The 19,179-nt window shown below is 49.1% G+C and overlaps 1 protein-coding gene across 5 annotated transcripts in view; it reads left to right on the top strand.

The window, feature by feature from the left end:
* Ctif (cap binding complex dependent translation initiation factor) overlaps window positions 1–19,179 on the top strand; it is a 255,117-nt gene that overhangs the window by 50,423 nt on the left and 185,515 nt on the right. For 2 of the 5 annotated variants that reach the window (XM_038330210.1, XM_038330214.1), the window contains exons 2-3: window positions 5,987–6,053; window positions 8,268–8,473. In XM_038330210.1, coding sequence (XP_038186138.1) covers window positions 8,294–8,473 — 180 coding nt within the window. In that variant the 5' untranslated portion in view covers window positions 5,987–6,053; window positions 8,268–8,293. The remainder of the gene's footprint in view (window positions 1–5,986; window positions 6,054–8,267; window positions 8,474–19,179) is intronic. The other 3 variants (XM_038330213.1, XM_038330211.1, XM_038330212.1) reach the window with 2 other exon arrangements.

The following is a 19,179-nucleotide window of genomic DNA, read 5'->3' as shown; positions in this document are numbered from 1 at the left end:
TGGGGATAGATTTGGCTCAGGATGCCCACGGTTGTCCAGTGGGCCCAGGTGTTGTATAGGCTACCCGGAAGGGGAGAGGCCTGCCTCCAGCTGAGCTGTCTGAGCTACTTCTTCTGTACTGTTACCTGTCTCTGCCTCTCAGCAGCCCTGTGGAAAAAGAGCATCAGTGTCCTGCGGGCTGCTTTCTGCTTTCCAGTTCTTGGAGGCCAAGGGAGGGATATGCTGGGTCCTGGTTTCTCTGGAGCCAGCTACAAGGCCCACTAGGCAGTCCTAAGCTGGGGACATGAAGGGGAGTGGGGGGGGACATAAAGGGGAGTGGGAGGCACCCCTGGATATTCTTCCCTCCCTGCCATACTGAGGAGGAGCATCCTGTCCCTGGACAGAGCATGACTGGACTCCCTTCTGTGGTGGTTTGCTTCTGACTGGGCCAGCCTAGTGCCTCCAAGTGATACTGCTTCCAGCCACATTGTGGAGAAGAAAACCACTTTCTTTCTTCTCTGAGCAACGACTTTTCTACATATTTCTGTTTGGACTGCTATGTGGGTATCATTTCCAATGCTCAGGGAACAATCCTTGTTCTAGATTTACTTCCAAGTTCTGAGGGGCACACTCGCCTTTTGTGCTCACAGACAACCTCCTCTTACTCCCTTGCTGGAGTCGGTCATACTTGGACACCTGGAGGTCCGGGTGTGCCACACGTGGGCAAGGGGAGCCTTGTGAGAGACGACTGTGTGCGGTACGGCAGTAACAAGGGGGTCTCGGGTCTATGCAAGCCATAGGTTGACTGTGGTCTGAATGGACCAGTACCCCTTCACTCCAGCTGACAGCTACAGTATGAAAAGGTGGGCCAGAGTTGATTGGTATGTACATGAACTCTTATGATTTATAAATATTCGCTCAAAAAATTTACTTTTGAGACAGGGTTTCTCTGTGTAGCTCTGAATTTCTTGAATGCTCTGTAGACCAGGCTGGTCTCAAACTCACAGAGGTCTTCCTGTCTCTGCCTCCCTAGTGCTGGAATTGAAGGTGTGCGCCACCACTGCCCAGCTTCACTCAGATATTTTTAAAGCCCTCAACCAGATACAATGCCATAGTCCATAGGTGGTCAGGAGCTGCAGGCGGCTCTACTTTGCTCCTGGGCTTCTACGTATGATGTGTTTATCATCTGAGGGATGCTGTATATAATGGTTTAGATGAGAATGTCCCCCATAGTCTTCAGCATTTGAAAATTTGGTCCCCAGTTGGAGGAGCCGTTTGGGGAGGAAGAGGAGGTATGGACTTGTTGGAGAAAGCATGGCATTGGGGGAGGGCTTTGAGAGTTTGAAACTCATAATTTCTAGCTTGTTCTCTCTGCTTCCTGCATATACTTCAAGATGGGAGCTCTGACTTCATCCAGCCACTCCGGTCACCATGCCTGCCGCCATTCCCCATACTGGTGATGGGCTCTTTTCCTTCTGGAACAGGAAGCCCTGATAATCTCTTTCTTCTAGAAGTTTCCAAGGTCATGGCGTCTTATTACTGCAGAGAAAAGTGTGAGTGCCTGTGAGGGCCAGAAGGCCCAGTGAGCCCCTGAATAGCTGTTTTGAGGCTGCTGTGGGCTGAGGGGCCAGGCGGCTTTCAAAAGGGCAGCGTGAGGAGGAGAGGAAAAGGGATCCTGTCTCAGCTCCGCCTTCCAGTTACCTCTCCATGCTGAAGACTGACTGGCTCTCCTGTGTTATAGCTCCATTGAGATCCAGGTGGTGTGGAACCACCACTTCTGCTGGGCTGTGGTTCAAGAAGATGCTCCAGAGACCAAGAGAACTGCCCGGGGGCTGTGGTTACCCTGAGAGGGACACTGGAGAGGGAGTGTTACCTGAGGAGGGCCTGGGTGCCAGGGCCTCTGCATTTGGAGCTTTCTGGCCTTAACCTGGAGTGCCCTGCTGGGTTCACAACAGGACACATTTGGTGTCCCTTCTCTTATCCAGTGTACTCCAAGATAGTCTTTTTTTTCTCCTCAGACAGTAAGTCCAGAGGCCTTTGAAGAAAGCCATAAGTGGGGCCCAGCTACCTACCTGGAGTGCAGGGATGAGAGAGACTGGGTCCCCTTGAGTCTGTGCAGCGTGGCAGAACTGAAGGCACCCCGTATTTGTAACCCAGGAGAGGATCAGACTTAAGGCCCAGACAGAGCGTGGGGAGTTTAAGACAATGAGACATTAGGGAGGAGAGCTCACTGGCAGCAGTAGCCAGTGACCAAGTAAAGCGTTGTGGAGAAGGTATGCCTGGAAACAGGCCCCGGAAACAGGGGTGTAATCCAAAGAGGCGGAGGGGGGCGAGAGTCTAGAAGTAGAATGGGGAAGAAAAGGGGTGATTGTGGGATCCAGTGGTAAACGAGGGCTTGCCGTGTTCCTGGGTGTGCTGAGCCCTTCTCTCATGCATCTCCTCACTCCATCTGTGCATCTCCTAGTGAGGTATGTGCTCATCAGCATTCTTTACAGATGAGGAGGCCGGTTAGGGACAGCCCAGAGTTGTGTGGCAGGCATTGGGCTAACAAGTGCTAGAATCAGATCTCATAGCCCTTGTATTCCCCCAGCTGGAGAATAGTCCTTGTATTCCCCCAGCAAGGAAGCCACCCAACTCCAGCCAAGGATGTAGTTCAATTGTCTGGCTAGTGACCCTGCAGAACTTTGGTCCATCTTACCTGACATCTATGTCCCCTGGCACCAGTGGGGCAGTGTTCAGCAAATGTTCAGGATGCTTTAGTGGTAATAAATTGTCTTGAGGAGGCTCTAGAATGTTATAGGAAGAGGTCAAGTCCTGGATTGGGAGGAGAGTGTTGGATAGGAGGACCCTAGCATTCTGTCTTTGACATTCTAGGAGCTGGTGGGAACTGGGGAGAACTGGAGCCCAGTGGTCATGAGCAGGAGAACTGGGGAGGCTGGTGCTGAAGGCATGTGCTAGGGTGTGTTTGCATGAGTGTGTGAGTGTGAGTATATATGTGTGTCTGAGTGAATGTGTGAGTGTGTGTGTATATATATGAGTGAAATGCGTGAGTATGTGAGTGTGTGTGTGTGTGTGTGTGTGTGTGTGTGTGTATGTGTGTGTGTAGCCTGGGCTTGGGTTGGAGACAGGTATAGAATGCCACAGAACCTCAAGGGTCTTGCTGTCTTGTCAAGGCAAGATAAAGACCCATAAATATTTTAAGAACAGCCAAGGATTGAGTAACAGGATATGGGGAGGATAAGAAGGTGTCGGAGGCAGAGTGTGCTTGGAGCCAAGGGAGGTGGTCAGTGTCAGGTCAAGTGGAGGCCCCTGTGGTCCTTGAGACCTTGAAGGTAGACCTGTACAGTAAGGATGCCCAGAAGTAATACAGGAGTTGCACCTACAGAACCCACCTGTGTGCCCTGCCCCTTCTCCCATCCCTTCCCTGGTTGTCCTGGGCCCGGTTGCTCTGCTGCTTCTCTCTTGAGAAACACACTCGGAGGCCTGGATGGCAAGGACAATGTGACGACAGATCACTCAGTATCTCTGCTGGGCCCTCTCTACCTAGGCATTCCAGGATCACTGGCAGCTGCATAGGCCAACCTTCCTAAGAAGCCACAGCTCCTGCCTTCTGCTGCCTGTGCCCTGCCTTCTCACAGGAATCAGCCCTGCTCCAAGTCACCCTGCTCTCAGACTGGAGCAGTAAGCCAAAGGGACCCTGTCCAGACTTGGCTCACGGAGTAGGGCAATAGGGTAGTCTCCTATTGAGTACCCCCAGCCTATAGTTCCCACTCAGTGTGAATGATGGTAACTGAGATTTATACTTGGGGATCCCAAAGGCTGACAGTCACCAGGCATAGGGGAACTGACTCCACTGGGTGAGTTGTTGAGTGGCCTGTGTCTAGACTGCCAGTAGCTAGGGGTATCTGAGCATCCTCCAGCAAACTGTTTTGTTTCGATACTTTCATCCGCGTAGGATTAGGTGGGATTCTCAGAGTGCCACCAAAGCTATGCAACCTGGATTTTAGAAACAATGGTGTGGAGACAGTGCCCAGGGTCGTCCCCTACCCCTCCAGAGATAGGCACCTCAGCTTATTAGGTCCTACTGTGTGCCAGTTCTCCCTGCGCCCTGCATGGACTATATGAGGGGAGCTCAACATTTTGTAGGGTGCTGGCTATCTAGCCACAAGGTCAGGATAGAGCCTCCCACTATCCTGCTATGCCACCGCTGAGTGGGTATCTGAATAAGAGTAGTTGTGATGGGAAGGATTCTCTGATCTTAGCTGGTCCTGAGAGCTGGCAAGAAATATAGACTCTCACAAGGCATGCTGGTGCATGCCCATAATCCCAACATTTGGGAGGCAGAGGCAAGAGGATCAGGAGTTTAAGATCAGCCTGGGGTATGCAATCAGACAGTTCCAAGGGAAAATAACCCCAGCATTTGGGCTCCAGCTCCAGCCTACCCAGTCAGAATCGGCATTAACAAGATACTGGGGACTCTGTGACCATTGGATTTTGGGAGTTAACCACGCCTGTCTGCTGGGCATCATCTCTTTTGGTCCTGCCCACCCCCCAAAAGAAATGCATCATCATGGACAATTGAAAGGAAAGTGCTTCTTTGACTGCACGGTGCATGCAAATGCTGGTGTGGTCTGTTCAGCTTTAATTCACACGTCCTCTGACGCCGTGATTGTGGTGTGGGACATTTGTGTTCTCACAGACCAGCGTTCAGAATAACGCCCTATCCAGTGTTAGAGCGAGAAAGGGTTAAAGTGGAGTTGTGAAGTAGGGGGTTGCATCCCCACTCAGAGGATGATGGACGTCCTACCTCCTGCGGCAGCAAGTGTTGCTAATTCCAGCTCGCACCTCCACTGCTGCATGTTTCTGAACTTTGCCACTTCCCAGGGGTTGGGAACCTAAAGTTTCTGTTCACACGGGCCTCCCCTGAACCAGCCTGTGTTCCTCTGGCACACATGACTATATCGAGTCATGGAGCCAGTACTGACTGTAGCAACCAGACAATAGGGGTGAAGAATGGATTGCCAAGGAACTGACATTTTCTGCAGAGTCATCTGTGAGGGGCTGGAGCACAGGCCAGACGAGATGGGGGCCTGGCAGGGAAAAGGTTCCCATGGCTTCTTCTGGACAGCTATGGGCATCTTCCCTCCCAGACAGCCCAGCCTTTCTCTTCCCACAGGCTCTCTCTATATATAACCCTGGCCCGGGTCTGCCTGGCAAGTGATAAAGGAAAAGTTGTCCCAACTGTGTGTTCTGGGTGAAGCTGTTCTAGCTAGCCCTGTGGGTAGGGGATCTGGAACTAGCATGTAATGGACATCAGCCAGCACACGTATGCCAGGGTCACCAGGAACAGACCACTGACAGGGAACCCAGGGGTATGGTGCTGTATGGTACCAGGCCTCATAGGAAATAATGTGGGGAAAGATGGGACGAAGTCTCAGGTAGATGTGATGATTGACATTAGCAAAAGTAAACCAGTGAGCCCATGTTGGGTCCTCTGCTCTCGAAGCTCAGATGTTGCCCTCATACGGAGTCGACATCCTGCTGGGATCAAGCAGAGTGGAGAGCTCTGACTTCTGAGCCTGGGAGCATCAAATAATCCCCCTATTCACTTCTAGGGTCCCTTGCAGCTTCCCTGTGTTCTAAGGTGGTTGAGTCCTTTGTTGTTGCCCAAAGCCAAAAACCTGAGCCAGGAAAGCAGACTTTGAGACTTTCCAGCTTCCTGTGTGAGGTTCAGCAGCTGTGCTGGGTGGGTTAGGGAATGAGGTTGAGGAAGTTAGGGGCTAAAATGACGGATTCCCAGGGGCTGGAATGACAAGTTTTCCCAGCATCTAGCCTGGCTTGCAGGTCACCCAGCTCATCCTTGAACGGGGAAGGGAGGGGGGATGCCTCTAATGCCTGTCTGTTCTTAAAAGGATTGGCTAAATTTACAGCACCTAATGCCATTTGTCACTGAGCAGGTGGTGGATGGGAGGATAATGAAGGGTGGAGACTATCTTATTGTTTCTAGGCCCCCTTTTCTTCTAGGCCCTGATAGCCTGAGGGAGACTGCTGTGAGCTTCTGGGCTCAGAGCCAGGTAAGACCAGGAGAAGGAGGAGAGATAGGTACCTCAGCAGGCACCCCTGCGCTTTGTGTGCTTTCTGTGGAAGCTGCAAACAACTGTGGGCCAAACAATAAGGGGCTGGGTTGTGAGAGTCTGGGGACGAGGACAACAGTATAGGGAGGGTGTCTTTCCATCAGAGCGGGTGTTTTACTTTCTGATCTTAAAATAAGCAGGCAGGCACTGAGGGGCTGTAGCACAGCACGAGTGTGGCCTAGCTGGAAGGAGGTCTCAGAACACAACCAGACAGACATAGATGTGCCCCATGTCCTGATCATACCTGTCTGCTTCAGCCCTGTCCTCGTCTGCAGCCTCAGGGTACCACCCTCCAATTTGGTGCCCTTTACAACAAAATGCAGCTTCAGCTCTTTTCCTCTTCCTGGCCTTTTGGTCCTTCTCATCCATCATCACCTGGCAAGGAATAGGGAGGGGCAGGGCAAGGTCCCAGGGAATCACTGCAGAGGCCAGCTCCTGGGATGGGCATCCCGCTTGAGTGACTGAGTCAGGTGCACACCCTCGTCTCTCCTTTCCCTGCTGGCCCTGGTCCCAACCTCTGTGTTCGCTCTCACTGTGAAGGCCAGAAGCCTCCTCTGTGGCTCCCAGCTCAGCCAGCTGCATGAGGTTTTCCCATCTCCCCTCACGGTGACTTAGAAGCCAAATTAGGAGGGAAAGCATTGAAAGAAGTATGTGTTGTGGAGGCGGCACCCCTTATTGACTTATAGATGTGGGGGACCTGTAGGTGCGTGCCCCAAAGAATTGAACACAGCATAGCAAATGGATATTTGCACACCCATGTTCATAGCGGATTCTCCACAGCCAGATGCGAGCACAGCCTGCACGCCAGTGAATGGGTGAGCAGGCGGCCAGTGACATGCTATTGTAATACGATATCTCATCATCAGCCATAAAAGTGCATGAGGTTCTGCTGTGTGACAGCATGGATGGACCTTGAATGCACTGTGATATAAACTAATCACAAAATTATTACATGATCCCACTTAAACCTAGTCCCCCAGGATAAGCAAGTCATAGAGTCAGAAGGAAGGTAGGGTTACCAGGGCCTGGGCCAGGGCAGTGAAGGGCTGATGCGGAGTGGGCGAAGGGCTTCTGTTTGGGGTAATGAGAAGTTACAGAAACGGAGATGGGAAGTAGTCGTAGTTACGCAGCATTGTGACCATGCTTAAAGCTACTGAGGACATGCTTGAAAGAATGTTCGTGTTTATTTTAAACACAACGGAAAAGTAGTTGATGGACATAGGAGATTGCCGCCTGAGATCAGGGAGAAGGGTTTGCCTGGCACCTGCCTGGGGTTCTGTCGCTTTGAGTGAGGGTCAGCTTCCCAGGAGTGACTTCGGTAGAAGACCGACAGATGGCATCTCTGTAAACAATGTGCTGAGGAGAGAGAACAGGAGGGGATGCAAGAGAGGGGTACCGGAGGTCTGGTACTATAGACAGCTGGGGCTCAGTCTGCTCAGGCCCACTGAAGGTCACAAAGCTGCTACCTTGAAATTGTCATCTGAGGCGAAAAGGCAGGGCTTCCTTCCTGTCCAGGATGTCCCTGTGAGGTGTTAGATAGATCCTTAACTTCCAGGTCACAGGGATCAAGGGCCAGACAGGCCCTGCAGCTGTCTCCTGTCTGAACAAACCAGAGCAGGTGGTACCTGATGAGAGGTGCTATCAATTGTGCCTGGAGCAGATCGGACAACAGCAGCCAGAACAGGAGGGAGCCTAAAAGATAATGTGGATATAATAGTGTCCAAGAGGGGACAATGGAATAGTCCTCCCCCTGCGCCCCGCTTGGTACCAAGATATTGCAGGATACAAATGAATCACAATGCCTATCCTTGCCTCAGTGAGCCAGGTGGGATCACTGCCATGTCCAGTTTCCTCACGTGACATGTGTTCATGAGACTCACGAGCCTGGGAAAGCCCAGTGGAGGGGCCACAGGCTGCCATAGCTGACCGAGCCCACACTCTGTTCTGTGGATTCATGTCAAATCCCTGCCTCCTCTGGCCTCAATGTCTTTCCCTTCATAGTGGGAACTCGACATATTCTTGATGATAAAGATAAGCCAATAATATTCCGCTAACTTTTCTGGCAACTGGGAGACCCACTTGCTCCTAAGAGTGGAGAGAATTTCCCACGCGGGGCCTTGTCTCACGGAGGCTGTCTGTTCTCTTCTCCCCCAGCCACCCCACGCCCCTGAGCCAGAGGAATGGAGAACTCCTCGGCGGCATCAGCCTCCTCCGAGGCAGGAAGCAGCCGCTCCCAGGAGATCGAGGAACTGGAGCGCTTCATTGACAGCTACGTGCTGGAGTACCAGGTGCAAGGGCTGCTGACAGACAAGACGGAAGGTGATGGGGAGAGCCAGAGGACACAGTCCCACATCTCCCAGGTGAATGCTGGCCCGGGTCCAAGGGCTGGTGATGCCAGAGGCCTTAATGTTCTAGCATTTCTCCCTATACTGCTGGGGTGTGGTGGTCCCACCTGACCCAGCATCCCGATCCAGCCTGGAAGCCTTCCCCTAGCTGAGCACCCTTGACCCTTGAACCCACCTCTGGAACCCAAGCAGGCTACCTGTTTCTTAATATACAGTTACTAGCCACCCTACCATGTCCCGAGTACGATTTCCTGTCTTCCACAATCTTGCATTCTAGAGCAGCTCTGGAGCTCACAGTTACCCATAATGCATGTCTTTGGAGAACTGTGACTTGTGACTGTGTCTCAATTCAACTTCAGAGAGTTGTGTTGCTTGTATCTTCTGTAGCGCTCTACGGGATGCTATATGTCTATGCCCTTAGATGTACGAGGCGTTCAGAGAGGAAGCTCAGGATGGTCTCAACCCCTGGGTCCATCAGTCTCAGCTTGGCCTTGCAGGGGAGGTGATCTTACTTGGCAGGCTGGGGCTGTGATGTCTTTATCACATACATCTTTGCCCAGCACGGTGCATCCCCAATAGATTCTTCCCAGAGTTGCTTCCAGATTTGGTTCTAGCTGCTCATTTGGCCTTGGGCAGAACCCCCAATATCAGAGGCCCAGTTTCCTATCTGTCAAATGCTTTAGGAATGTCACAAGAGTGACAAGGGCAGGTGTCACCCACACGAGGAGGCAAGGAAGGGCCTTTTTTTTCTGTTCAGGGACCTCTCTTGTAGCTGCCCCGCTTCAAACCTGGTGTTCAAGGAAATGGTGTACCACTTGGGATCCCTGCCTCAGAGAAAAGCTAAACGAACACAACCACCTGTCTCACTGACCAGCAGGGAGAAAAATCTAGTCTCCCAGCTTTTTAGGAAGCCAGAATGAAGCCCAGACCAGGAGTCAGCCTAGGAAACCATGAGGAAATAGGAGTCCCTGCCCCGTTCCACAGGGCACTGGCGAAAGAAGATAGTCCTACGCTTTCTCCTTAGTGTCCTTGATGATCTAAAATCATGAGTGTGTGAGGCCACAATCTGCTCACTACCCAATCAATGCCCAGGGGTGGGTTGGTGCACCCGCCCTCTGAGAGATCTTGGAGATGTTGGGATTGGGAGTGAGTAGAAGCCCCGCCTTTGTGGAACTTCTGCTCGGGTGCTGGCGACCATCTCAGCTAGGAAGGCCAAAACAAGCAGCTCAGGAGCCGGGGCTTATTTGTTGATTTATTTATTTACTTTGTTTTGCTTTGTTTTTTAAGGAAAGTTGGAGTGGTTTGGTTTTGAGTTTTTGGTTGTTGTTGTTTTGTTTTGTTCTTTAAACTCAGATGTTCTAACAGATTTAAGCACAAGCATTAAGGGACCTAGAGAGTGACCTGAAGGGGAAAGGGCGTACCCAGTGCATGGGTGGGGACTTCTCAAGAGAGCTGCTATTTTGCAGTATTGAAGAGTGGTCAAGGGGAGGTCGGTGAAAGATGAGGAAGGAGGCCGGATGGTGGGTAAAGAGCTTGTGGACTGAAGGAACCATGCATGCCCAAGACGGGGCCAGAAGAGGAGCCAAGACCTAACGAGGAGGTTGAATGCTGGAGGAGCGGGGAGGAGCCTTAGAGAGAAGGGGACCATGTGGACAGGAGGTGCGGGGCTGATTCTGGCTCAGGAACACCTGGATAGATGCACGAAGAGGAGGAGCCAGCGAGAGCTGACCAGAAGAAAGCCATGGTAGATGCAATGACAAGAACCTAGCAGGAGGAGGGTTTAGGGAGTGGGCGGAGGGACTACTGTCAGGATGTGGAGGACAGGACCAGCATTGCTGAAGGGACAGCTGAAACACTAGTGGCAGTGGCTGGAGAAGTTCCAGGGGAGAGATGGGGGTGGACAAGGGCAGCATCAGAACACAGCGGAAGATCAGTTTACCACGCAACTGAAGGGGACGGTGATGTGGGGGTGTTACAGAGGTGAGGGCCAACAGGATCATAGCCGGGATACGTGTAAGGTACTGGGAATGGTCGAGGTGAGGGGAGCAAGCAGACCACAGATCTGTCCACCTCCCCACAGCCTGTCCTGCTAACACATCTGAGAAATGACTCCTGCAGCAGAGTTGGGGGGGGGTGTCTTCCAGGGACTCTCCACCACCACAGGGCTGGTGCAGAGTTAGGACGATGGTCCTAGCCAAGGTTGAAGGACAGTGAAGGACATTAGGAGAAAGACCAGGGAATGAAATGGTGATGTAATTGGATACCCAGCCAAGGGAAGGTGGAGTGGACACCAAGGCAGGCAGTAAATGCCCTCATGGATTGTAGGCCCTGGGGATCGAAGCATTGCTGGGTCCTGGTCTAGAGAGAGTGAGCTGGAAGTCCAGAAGAGGTGTCTTAAGTGTCTGAAGTTGAAGGTGGAAGGGTGCAAGAACAAGGAAGGGGCTGAAGTGAGCACACGAGTCTGTAGATGTGAGGGAAAAGCCAGCACCCAGGTCCATAGGTTGGGACACTGGAGCAATCGCCAGGCTCTCTAAAAGCACCTGAAAGATCAGCAGGGAGGGTGAGGTACCTGCCATCCAGGAGGAATCCCTTGGGTGGGACAGTGGGAGCATGACCTGGTGATCTACACATGACACAAGATGGTAGGAGTGTGTCTGAGAGTGCTGAGTTATTTGTACCCTTTCATCTCTTAGTTTAAGCCACTCTCCTATACAATTAACAATATCATGACCCGGACCTGAAAGCCAAGGTTTCATCCGTTTGGGCTGTCTGTGGCAATGTGTTAGTTACTGTTGCTTTGTTGTGATGAAATCCCTCACATTAAACACTTAAGAGAAGGACTTGAGAGATGGCTCAGTGGGTAAGTGCTTGCACACAAGTGTAGGGACCTGAGTTCAAATCCTTAGAACTGGTATAAAGCTGGACATGGTAGACGGTGTCTGTAATGCTGGCACTTGTCCAGCTGTGTAGATGGGGAGATGAACATCATTTGAGGTTCACGGGCTGGCCAGCCTGGTATACACAGGGCTAATAAGAAAAGTAGAGAGACTTTGTCTTAGACAAGGTGAAGGGTGAGAACAAACACTTGAGGTTATCTTCTGGTCTCTACACACACACACACACACACACAAACACAAACACACACATACACACATATACACAAATACATACACACATATACACACATACACACACATACACACATATACATATGCACATACATATATATACACATACACACACTACCAACACCAACACCATACCGTATGTGTGCACACACTCACACATGTGAATATGTACACTCACACATGTAAGTATGTACACACACACATACATTCCACACATACACACAGAAGAAAAACATGTACTTTTTTTTTCATTTAGAAGAAAAGTGTATCTATTTCAGTCTCATAGGTTTTGGTCCATTGTGTTGGGGAGCATGTGGAGGAACAGAGCAGTTCACACTGTGGGGGACAGGAAGCGGAATGGAGTAGTAACAAAAAGTTCCACCACCACACATAGACCTCCATCCTCCAACCAGGCCCCGCCATCCACAGTCAGTCTGATTAGAATCTGAAGCCATCTATGGACTCTGCAGTTCCTTTAATTAGAAATGGCCTTGTAGACACACCCAGGGGTCTGGCTAATCGCCTGCCTGTTTCTCAATCAAATTGATTCCTAAAGAAAGAAATGCTGCAGAGATCTGGAAGCGTCTGAGCTGATGTCCTTGGCATGTGCCATGCATTGCTTGCCTCTGTGTGGGGCTGGGGCCTGCAGTAGGGCTTCCTTGAAAGGCTTTTCCAGCTGAAGTATGCTCTTGCAAGGGGAGAATCTGAGGAAGCCAGGAGGCCTCACCTGACCAGCAACCTGTGGGAACAGGAGAGGCCAGAACAGTTGTAGTTAGACACTTTGAGAAGGGGCCTTCCTGTACCCCTTGCTGCCTGAGGACTGCTGAGCTGTGTGTGTGTGTGTGTGTGTGTGTGTGTGTGTGTGTGTGTGTGTGTGTGTGTGTGAGAGAGAGAGAGAGAGAGACAGACAGAGACAGAGAGACAGAGACAGAAACAGACAGAGACAGAGAGAGACAGGACAGACAGACAGACAGACACATAGAAGGGGCAGACAGACAAGCAGAGGGAGAGAGAGAAAGAAACAGACAGAGAGAGACAGAGACAGACAGGGGGGATAGATAGACAAATGGGGGGAGGGGAGAAAGAGAAACCAAGACAGAGAGAAGAGCATGAGCAGAGACAGACGGGGGAAAGACTGACAGACAAACAGAGGGAGAGAGGACACAGAGAGAAACGGAGAGGCAGACAGATGTAATTTTACTCTGGGCCACCAGAACACAAATAACAACATGGAGACTTACTATCAATTATGAAAGCTTGGCCGTAGCTTAGACTTGTAGCTTTGAGCTCTTATAGCTCAAATCATCCCATATTTTTATTAGTCTACATTCTACCATGTGGCATTACCTCTCTCCCATTTTGTGAGTCCAGCACGTTCCGCACTCCATGGCATCTTGTATACCTCAATTCCTCTTCTACTTCCTGTCTCTGCACAGAAGTCCCACCTACACCCCTGCCTAGCTATTGGCCATTTAGCTCCTTATTAAACCAATCACAGCAATTTATCTTCACACAGGGTACAAATATCCCACAGCAGGCAGAAGGGACAGACAGACAGACAATAGAGGGAGGGAAGGAGATGGAGAGAGAGAGAGAGAGAGAGAGAGAGAGAGAGAGAGAGAGAGAGAGCGAGTGGAATGTCCACAGGCTGGCCCTGCGCTTCTTCCTGCTGTTAGCTCAGATGGACCTGATTCACACTCGGATGCCCGGATCTGTGACAGATCAGGATAGCCAGGCCTCTGACAGGGCTTTAGATAGATGCTAAGGTTTGCAGTCTAGGGAAAACTGCCATTTGTGACATTAGGGTACATTCCTTAAACTTTTTGCATGCTCTGATGTTCGCTGGACGTGTGCGAGCACCTTGCCTGATTCCAAACTATCTGCTACTGAGGGAAGAAGGACTGGTCCTGAGTCTCTCCCCACGCCCACAAACACCCACAGGAGGGACAGTGGTGGCCAGCTTCACTGGGGGACATGTTAGACCCATCTTTCAGAGACATTTGTTTAAAAAAAAATCACTATCGACACAGCTTTGTAGGAAATAGTTCTGCCAATGCACTTTGCCTGTTTCTATTTAATCTGATGACTATTTTAAATGGAATTTTAACAAAACACACAGGCACACAAAGAATGTCTCTGTCTGCCTGTCTGTGGTGATGTTTTGATATTTCTGAGAAAGAAAATATGTTAAGATTTTTGGTAACCTTAGTAAAGTTTAAGGGAGCGGAAAAGAATATTGTTCTTCTATTGGTAACATACTTTTTTTTTAGAATCTGAGCAATGACAGTGAACACTGAGAAAGGAAATGCCTCGTGATGCTTGTACTGCTGTGTTCTCCATCCCTAACCCAGCAACACTAGAAAAGAAAGACAAGTGGATAGGTAGATAGAAGGAAGGAAGGAGGGAGGGAGGGAGGGAAGGAAGAGAGAAGAGAGAGAGAGAGAGAGAGAGAGAGAGAGAGAGAGAGAGAGAGAAGATAGATGATAGATAGTAGATAGATGATAGATAGATAGATAGATAGATAGATAGATAGATAGATAGATAGATAGATAGATAATTAGGCAGTTTTCAGTGCTGTGACAGGAAGAGTCTGGAGTTTCTTTTCTGTCATGTTTCAGTCCTGATCATCTGGCCCACTGTTTCTGGGCTATAGCAAGGCAGAACATGGCAGAGAACATGATTTTTTAAAAAAAAAAAAAAAAAGCTACATGCCTCCTGGCAGACAGGAAAAAGAGAGAGAGAGCCAAAGAGACTGGAGACAAAATATACCCTTCAAAAATATGGCTCCATTTCTTCCAATCAGGTCCTCCTTCCACAGTTTTTCACTGCCTCTCATTTATCCATGTAAATGTGGATGGGTCCATTGATTCGATCAGCACCTTACAATTACTTCTCCAAAGCCTTATTTTGGGAGTATAGTGGCATCCAGCCTTCAACCGTGAGCCTCCAAACCACACCGTATGGACGGATAGGTAGATGATAGGTAGGTAGGTAAGCAGATAGATAGATGGATGGGTGGGTGGGTGGGTGGGTGGATGGATGAATGGGTGGGTGGGTGGGTGGGTGGGTGGGCGGGCGGGTGTTGGATGGAATGATAGGTAATAGATGGATGGATAGTTTCCCTTCTCTTAGATCTATAGTCTAGGATCACCTGGGAGACGGACCTCAAGGCTTGCCTATGATTATCTTTGATTACAGCAAATGATACGGGCAAGAGATCTTGACTGTGGGTAGGACCATTCCCTGGACAAGAGATCCTGAACTGAACAAATTTGACAGAGTGAGCCAAGCACCAATACAAGTTCACTGCTGTGCTTTCCAATTGTGATGTGATAGGACCAGCTGCTTCCAGCTCTTGTCCCCTGACCTCCCCGCAGTGACAGACCCTCTCCTGTGAGGTGCTGTCCAAATGTCTTCTCACTACAACAGGAAACGTAATGAAAACAAATGAGTAGCCGTGGATGTTTGGAGTATCCCAACTCTTCCCTAATACCACATTTGAGATTGCACTCTTTTGCCAACGTTAATGACCTTTTCTCTCACACAAATGTGGCATCCACACATGGAGGCAAACATATTACCCACATAAACTTTTAAAAAGAAAAGTCTTTTTAAAAAGACTGCCTGTTCTCTAATGAATTTTGAGTCACGAAAGTTACGTCTTACATTTCCTTGGAGCTGGAAAGATGGCTCAGAGATTAAGAGCACTGGCTACTCTCCCAGAGGACCCAGGCTCAATCCCCAGCACCCACATGGCAACTCACAAACATCTGTTTCTCCAGTTCCAAGGGATCCAATGCCCTCTTCCAGCTTCTGCAAGCCCCATTCATGCATGCGTGCAAAGATATACATGCAGACAAAATATCCATGGACATAAGATAATCTTTTTAATTAAATAAGTTGCCCTCACTTCATCCTTAGGAGAAGGACTTAGCTTTGTTCTGCATGTGGGAAATTGAGACACAGACTTAGAAAGTAGTCAAAGCACCCTTCCTGGTCCTAAGAGGCCCACCCCTCTCCCACTTTCTTCTTGTTCCCAGCTAGGATGAAGTGTCAGGTGGTTAATGTATAGAAGAGAATTAGGACTCAATCTTATTGGCCGTTGACCCTTTGTAAGGGAGGTGGGGATGCTACGGTGGGAAATGCTTGGCACCTCTGATGTTGGTAGGTGTTCAGGTGATAATTCACTAGAGCATTTACGCCAGCCAAACAGGATTGTAAAGACATTAGAAAATGTTGGTAACTGGGCCCTACACCAGAGATGCAGCTGAATGAGGAAGAATCTGAATATTAACCTATGTGTAGGCCCCTGGTGACTCTGATATCCTAATAGGGTTAACACCTCAGGTGGGACATGGCTTTCTTCCTTCTCTGAGGCCAGCTGCCTCCAAGTGGGATCTCTTGGGAGGGCAGAATGTATGGATGTGGCCAATGGCTGGCACATTTAATAAAGGCACAAGTTTCTAATCCACTCTTTCAAATGGCTTCAATTAAGAGCTGCAGAGCCTGAAGACAGCTTCCTGCAGTCCTTTCTGATGCTAGGAGGCAGGCAAACGTCCTAGATTCTGTCTAAATTCCAAGGACTCTTTAATGAAGAAGCCTGGCAGTGCTATTACGTAGGAGGGGATGAGAGCATCCATCGGCTTCCTGGCTCCTTCTCACGTGTCTTTCCTCCTCTCTCTCCATGTTCCTCCTGCCATTCTGCGTCTCTATCCACCTGCCCTCTATCCCTGCATTCCCTTGCTCTCCCACTTCTGAATTTTTTTTCTACTTTGGAATTCATTTTCTCAGTTGTCTTGGCTCAATGGTGGGCCAGCCATGCAAGACTCAACAGAAGTGAGTTAATAGACCCATGAGTGACTGAGCATGGAAAATTCATTGTATGCCTCTTCTTATTTTATTTCTTTTAATTTCATGAGTATTCCCTACCTACATATGCATGTCACAGAAGAGTCAAAAATCTGTCAGATAGTGATGGCGCACGCCTTTCATCCCAGCACTGCAGAGGCAGAGACAAGCAGACCTGTGAGTATGAGGCTAGCCTGGTCTGCAGAGCTAGTTCTAGGACAGCCAGGGTTATATAGAGAAACCCTATCTTGAAAAACAATCAAAAAACTAATAAATATTCCTTTTGATATAACCTTTCCACAACCGTGTCTCTGTTGAGTTAACTTCCTTACCCATTTAGATGTCTTCTGATAAACCCACCTATAGAAATAATACTATTTCAAAGTCATACAACGCTCACATTTCCCCCAAGCCATGTACCCCAGGATTCTTCCAGGCGTGGGGCATCCACTGTGCTATTACATGGTCATCCAGTGGTTCACAGTGGGCCCCTGTTTAACCCACTCTACCTGTCAGTGTTCCCCTGAAAATGCACAACACTGTACTGCAATGGCTAGTTTGCTTCCTTCCGCACAAATAAAAGAATTTCTTTGGGTAGATGCTGGGAAGAAGAATTAATTTTAGTGACTCTTGGCAAGCTGCTCTCCAAGTGACTCTTTTGTCCTTCATACTGTACCAGTGTGTGGGACATCCCGCCATTTGATTTTGCATGGTCCATATTCTAGTGAGGCTGAATACTTTTTAACTCACTAGCCAGTTCCCCCAATATGTTAAAATTTGTTTAGGTTTTAAAGCAACAATTAGAAAAACAAAGACCACTAGGAGACCAGGAAAAAATAATTCACTATCATTTTGTGACAAGGTCTGATAATAATTGTGAACTTTTTTATGTTTACCTTTTACAAAGCTGCTCTGCTAATATACATCAATTTTAGCATTGCCGTTTATTTAGCATGATCTCTCACACTTTGTTAGGTGGTGGCTTTTAGGATAAAATGTAGTTGTTTACATCTGTTCTTTTTTCTGCTGCCTACTGGTGGCCCAGGAGTGCAATATGACTCAAGCTAGCATGTATTCATTCAGGCATGGTTGTAGGTTCTGAAACAAAGTGATGGACAGAAAGAGCCACGATCCCTGCTTTGCCAGAGCTTGCTTTCTGGTAGGTAGAATGGGGTCGGGTGATAGGAGGCAGGCACTGGTAATGAGGCAAGAAGGGGTGGAGGCCAGAGCTGTTGGAAGGAGGCCGGGGGAGACCGAGGTTGCTTAGGAACAGGTACTCCATGCGGAGGGAATGACCAAATCAGAGCTCTGGGGTGGGGATGTAGACCACTTGAGGCACAGGGCAGAGGTCAGTCTGGCAGGTACAGAGCACAGGAGAAGTGTGACCAGTGAGCTGGGTGGGTATCAGGGTCTCCTTAAAGGCCTGGAGAAAACTCTGTCATTTTGAGAGACAGTGGAGGGTCCCAGCACATAAAACCCTGTGTGTAGTACTGATTCCCCTAGCTTAAGAATCCTTGAGTCAGGTGACCTTGTGTGTGTGTGTGTGTGTGTGTGTGTGTGTGTGTGTGTATACATACATACAAACACATATATTTCATTTTGAAATAATTTTTAAAATACAAAATACTAATAATAGTACAAAGAATTCATACATGTTCTTCACCCTATGTTTAGATTTGTGTTGAATTGACAGAACTAACCAGCAGAGATGTCAAAAGGCTAATTAATGTTTGTTTTGTTTGTTTTTCTTTGTAGCTCAAACTCAGGATCCTCCTGCCTCAGCTTCTCTTATGATGGTATTACAATCATGGGCCCCGTCTTATATTTTTATTATCTATAAGTAATAACATTTTGAATATGTCAGGCTGTCTGTCTGGCTGTGGCTTTATCTTTGTGCCTTTCATTTCATGCCCTTGGAGTTTACTTGAACTTGGCTCTAGCATCAGTGTCACAGTGAAAGGTCTTTCCACCCCTGCGCATACTGTCCTCAGCCACAGTGTGCCTGTGCTGGCCTGGAGCCAGCTCTGGCTGGGGACATACTCTTTTTGCTGTACAAGCCACTAAGAGAAGGCTAAGGTGAGTGTGAGGCCAAACCAGAGAGGTTGGCTAATATCTAACACCACCTCGAAGCTGCCCCACACTTGGCAGAGGGCTGTCATCCTGCTTTTGTGCAATGACTAGCTTCACAGAGTTGCTTAGCATTGCCCTGGTCATTAGATGGGTAACAGTGTGGGAGAGAGCCCATGGATTTCAGGAGCTTCCAGTGCAGCTTGTGGGAGTTGGTCAAAATGCTGATCCTTGGCCCTAGCCCCAGAGTCTCTGGGTCACCAATGGAGAGTGAGGCCCAGGGTCCTCCATATGGTAGACTTTGGGGACTCTTGTGTAGGTGGTAGTCGGCCACACATTGGGACATTCCTCCGCTAGTCTTCTGAGACATGGCTGCAGTTTCTCCATGATACCAGATAATAGTTGTTGACTGAGGTTTCTGTCCTGCCTGGTTCCCACAGTCATTAAGTCCCAAAGAAATCACACAGAGGTCTATATTAATTATAAACTGATTGGCCCAGTAGCTCAGGCTTCTTATTAATTAATTCTTATAACTTACATCAGCCCATAATTCTTGTCTGTGTTAGCCACATGGCTTGGTACCTTTTTCAGTGAGGCAGTCCACATCTTGCTTGCTCTGTGTCTAGCTTCCCCTCTGTCTGGGTGAGGACTATAGACTTCCCTCTTCCCAGAATTCTC

Source organism: Arvicola amphibius, chromosome 5 (genome assembly GCF_903992535.2).
Source record: "Arvicola amphibius chromosome 5, mArvAmp1.2, whole genome shotgun sequence".
Lineage (NCBI taxonomy): Eukaryota > Metazoa > Chordata > Mammalia > Rodentia > Cricetidae > Arvicola > Arvicola amphibius.
Note: the sequence above shows the minus strand (reverse complement) of the source record. Positions and strands in the feature narration are given on the sequence as shown.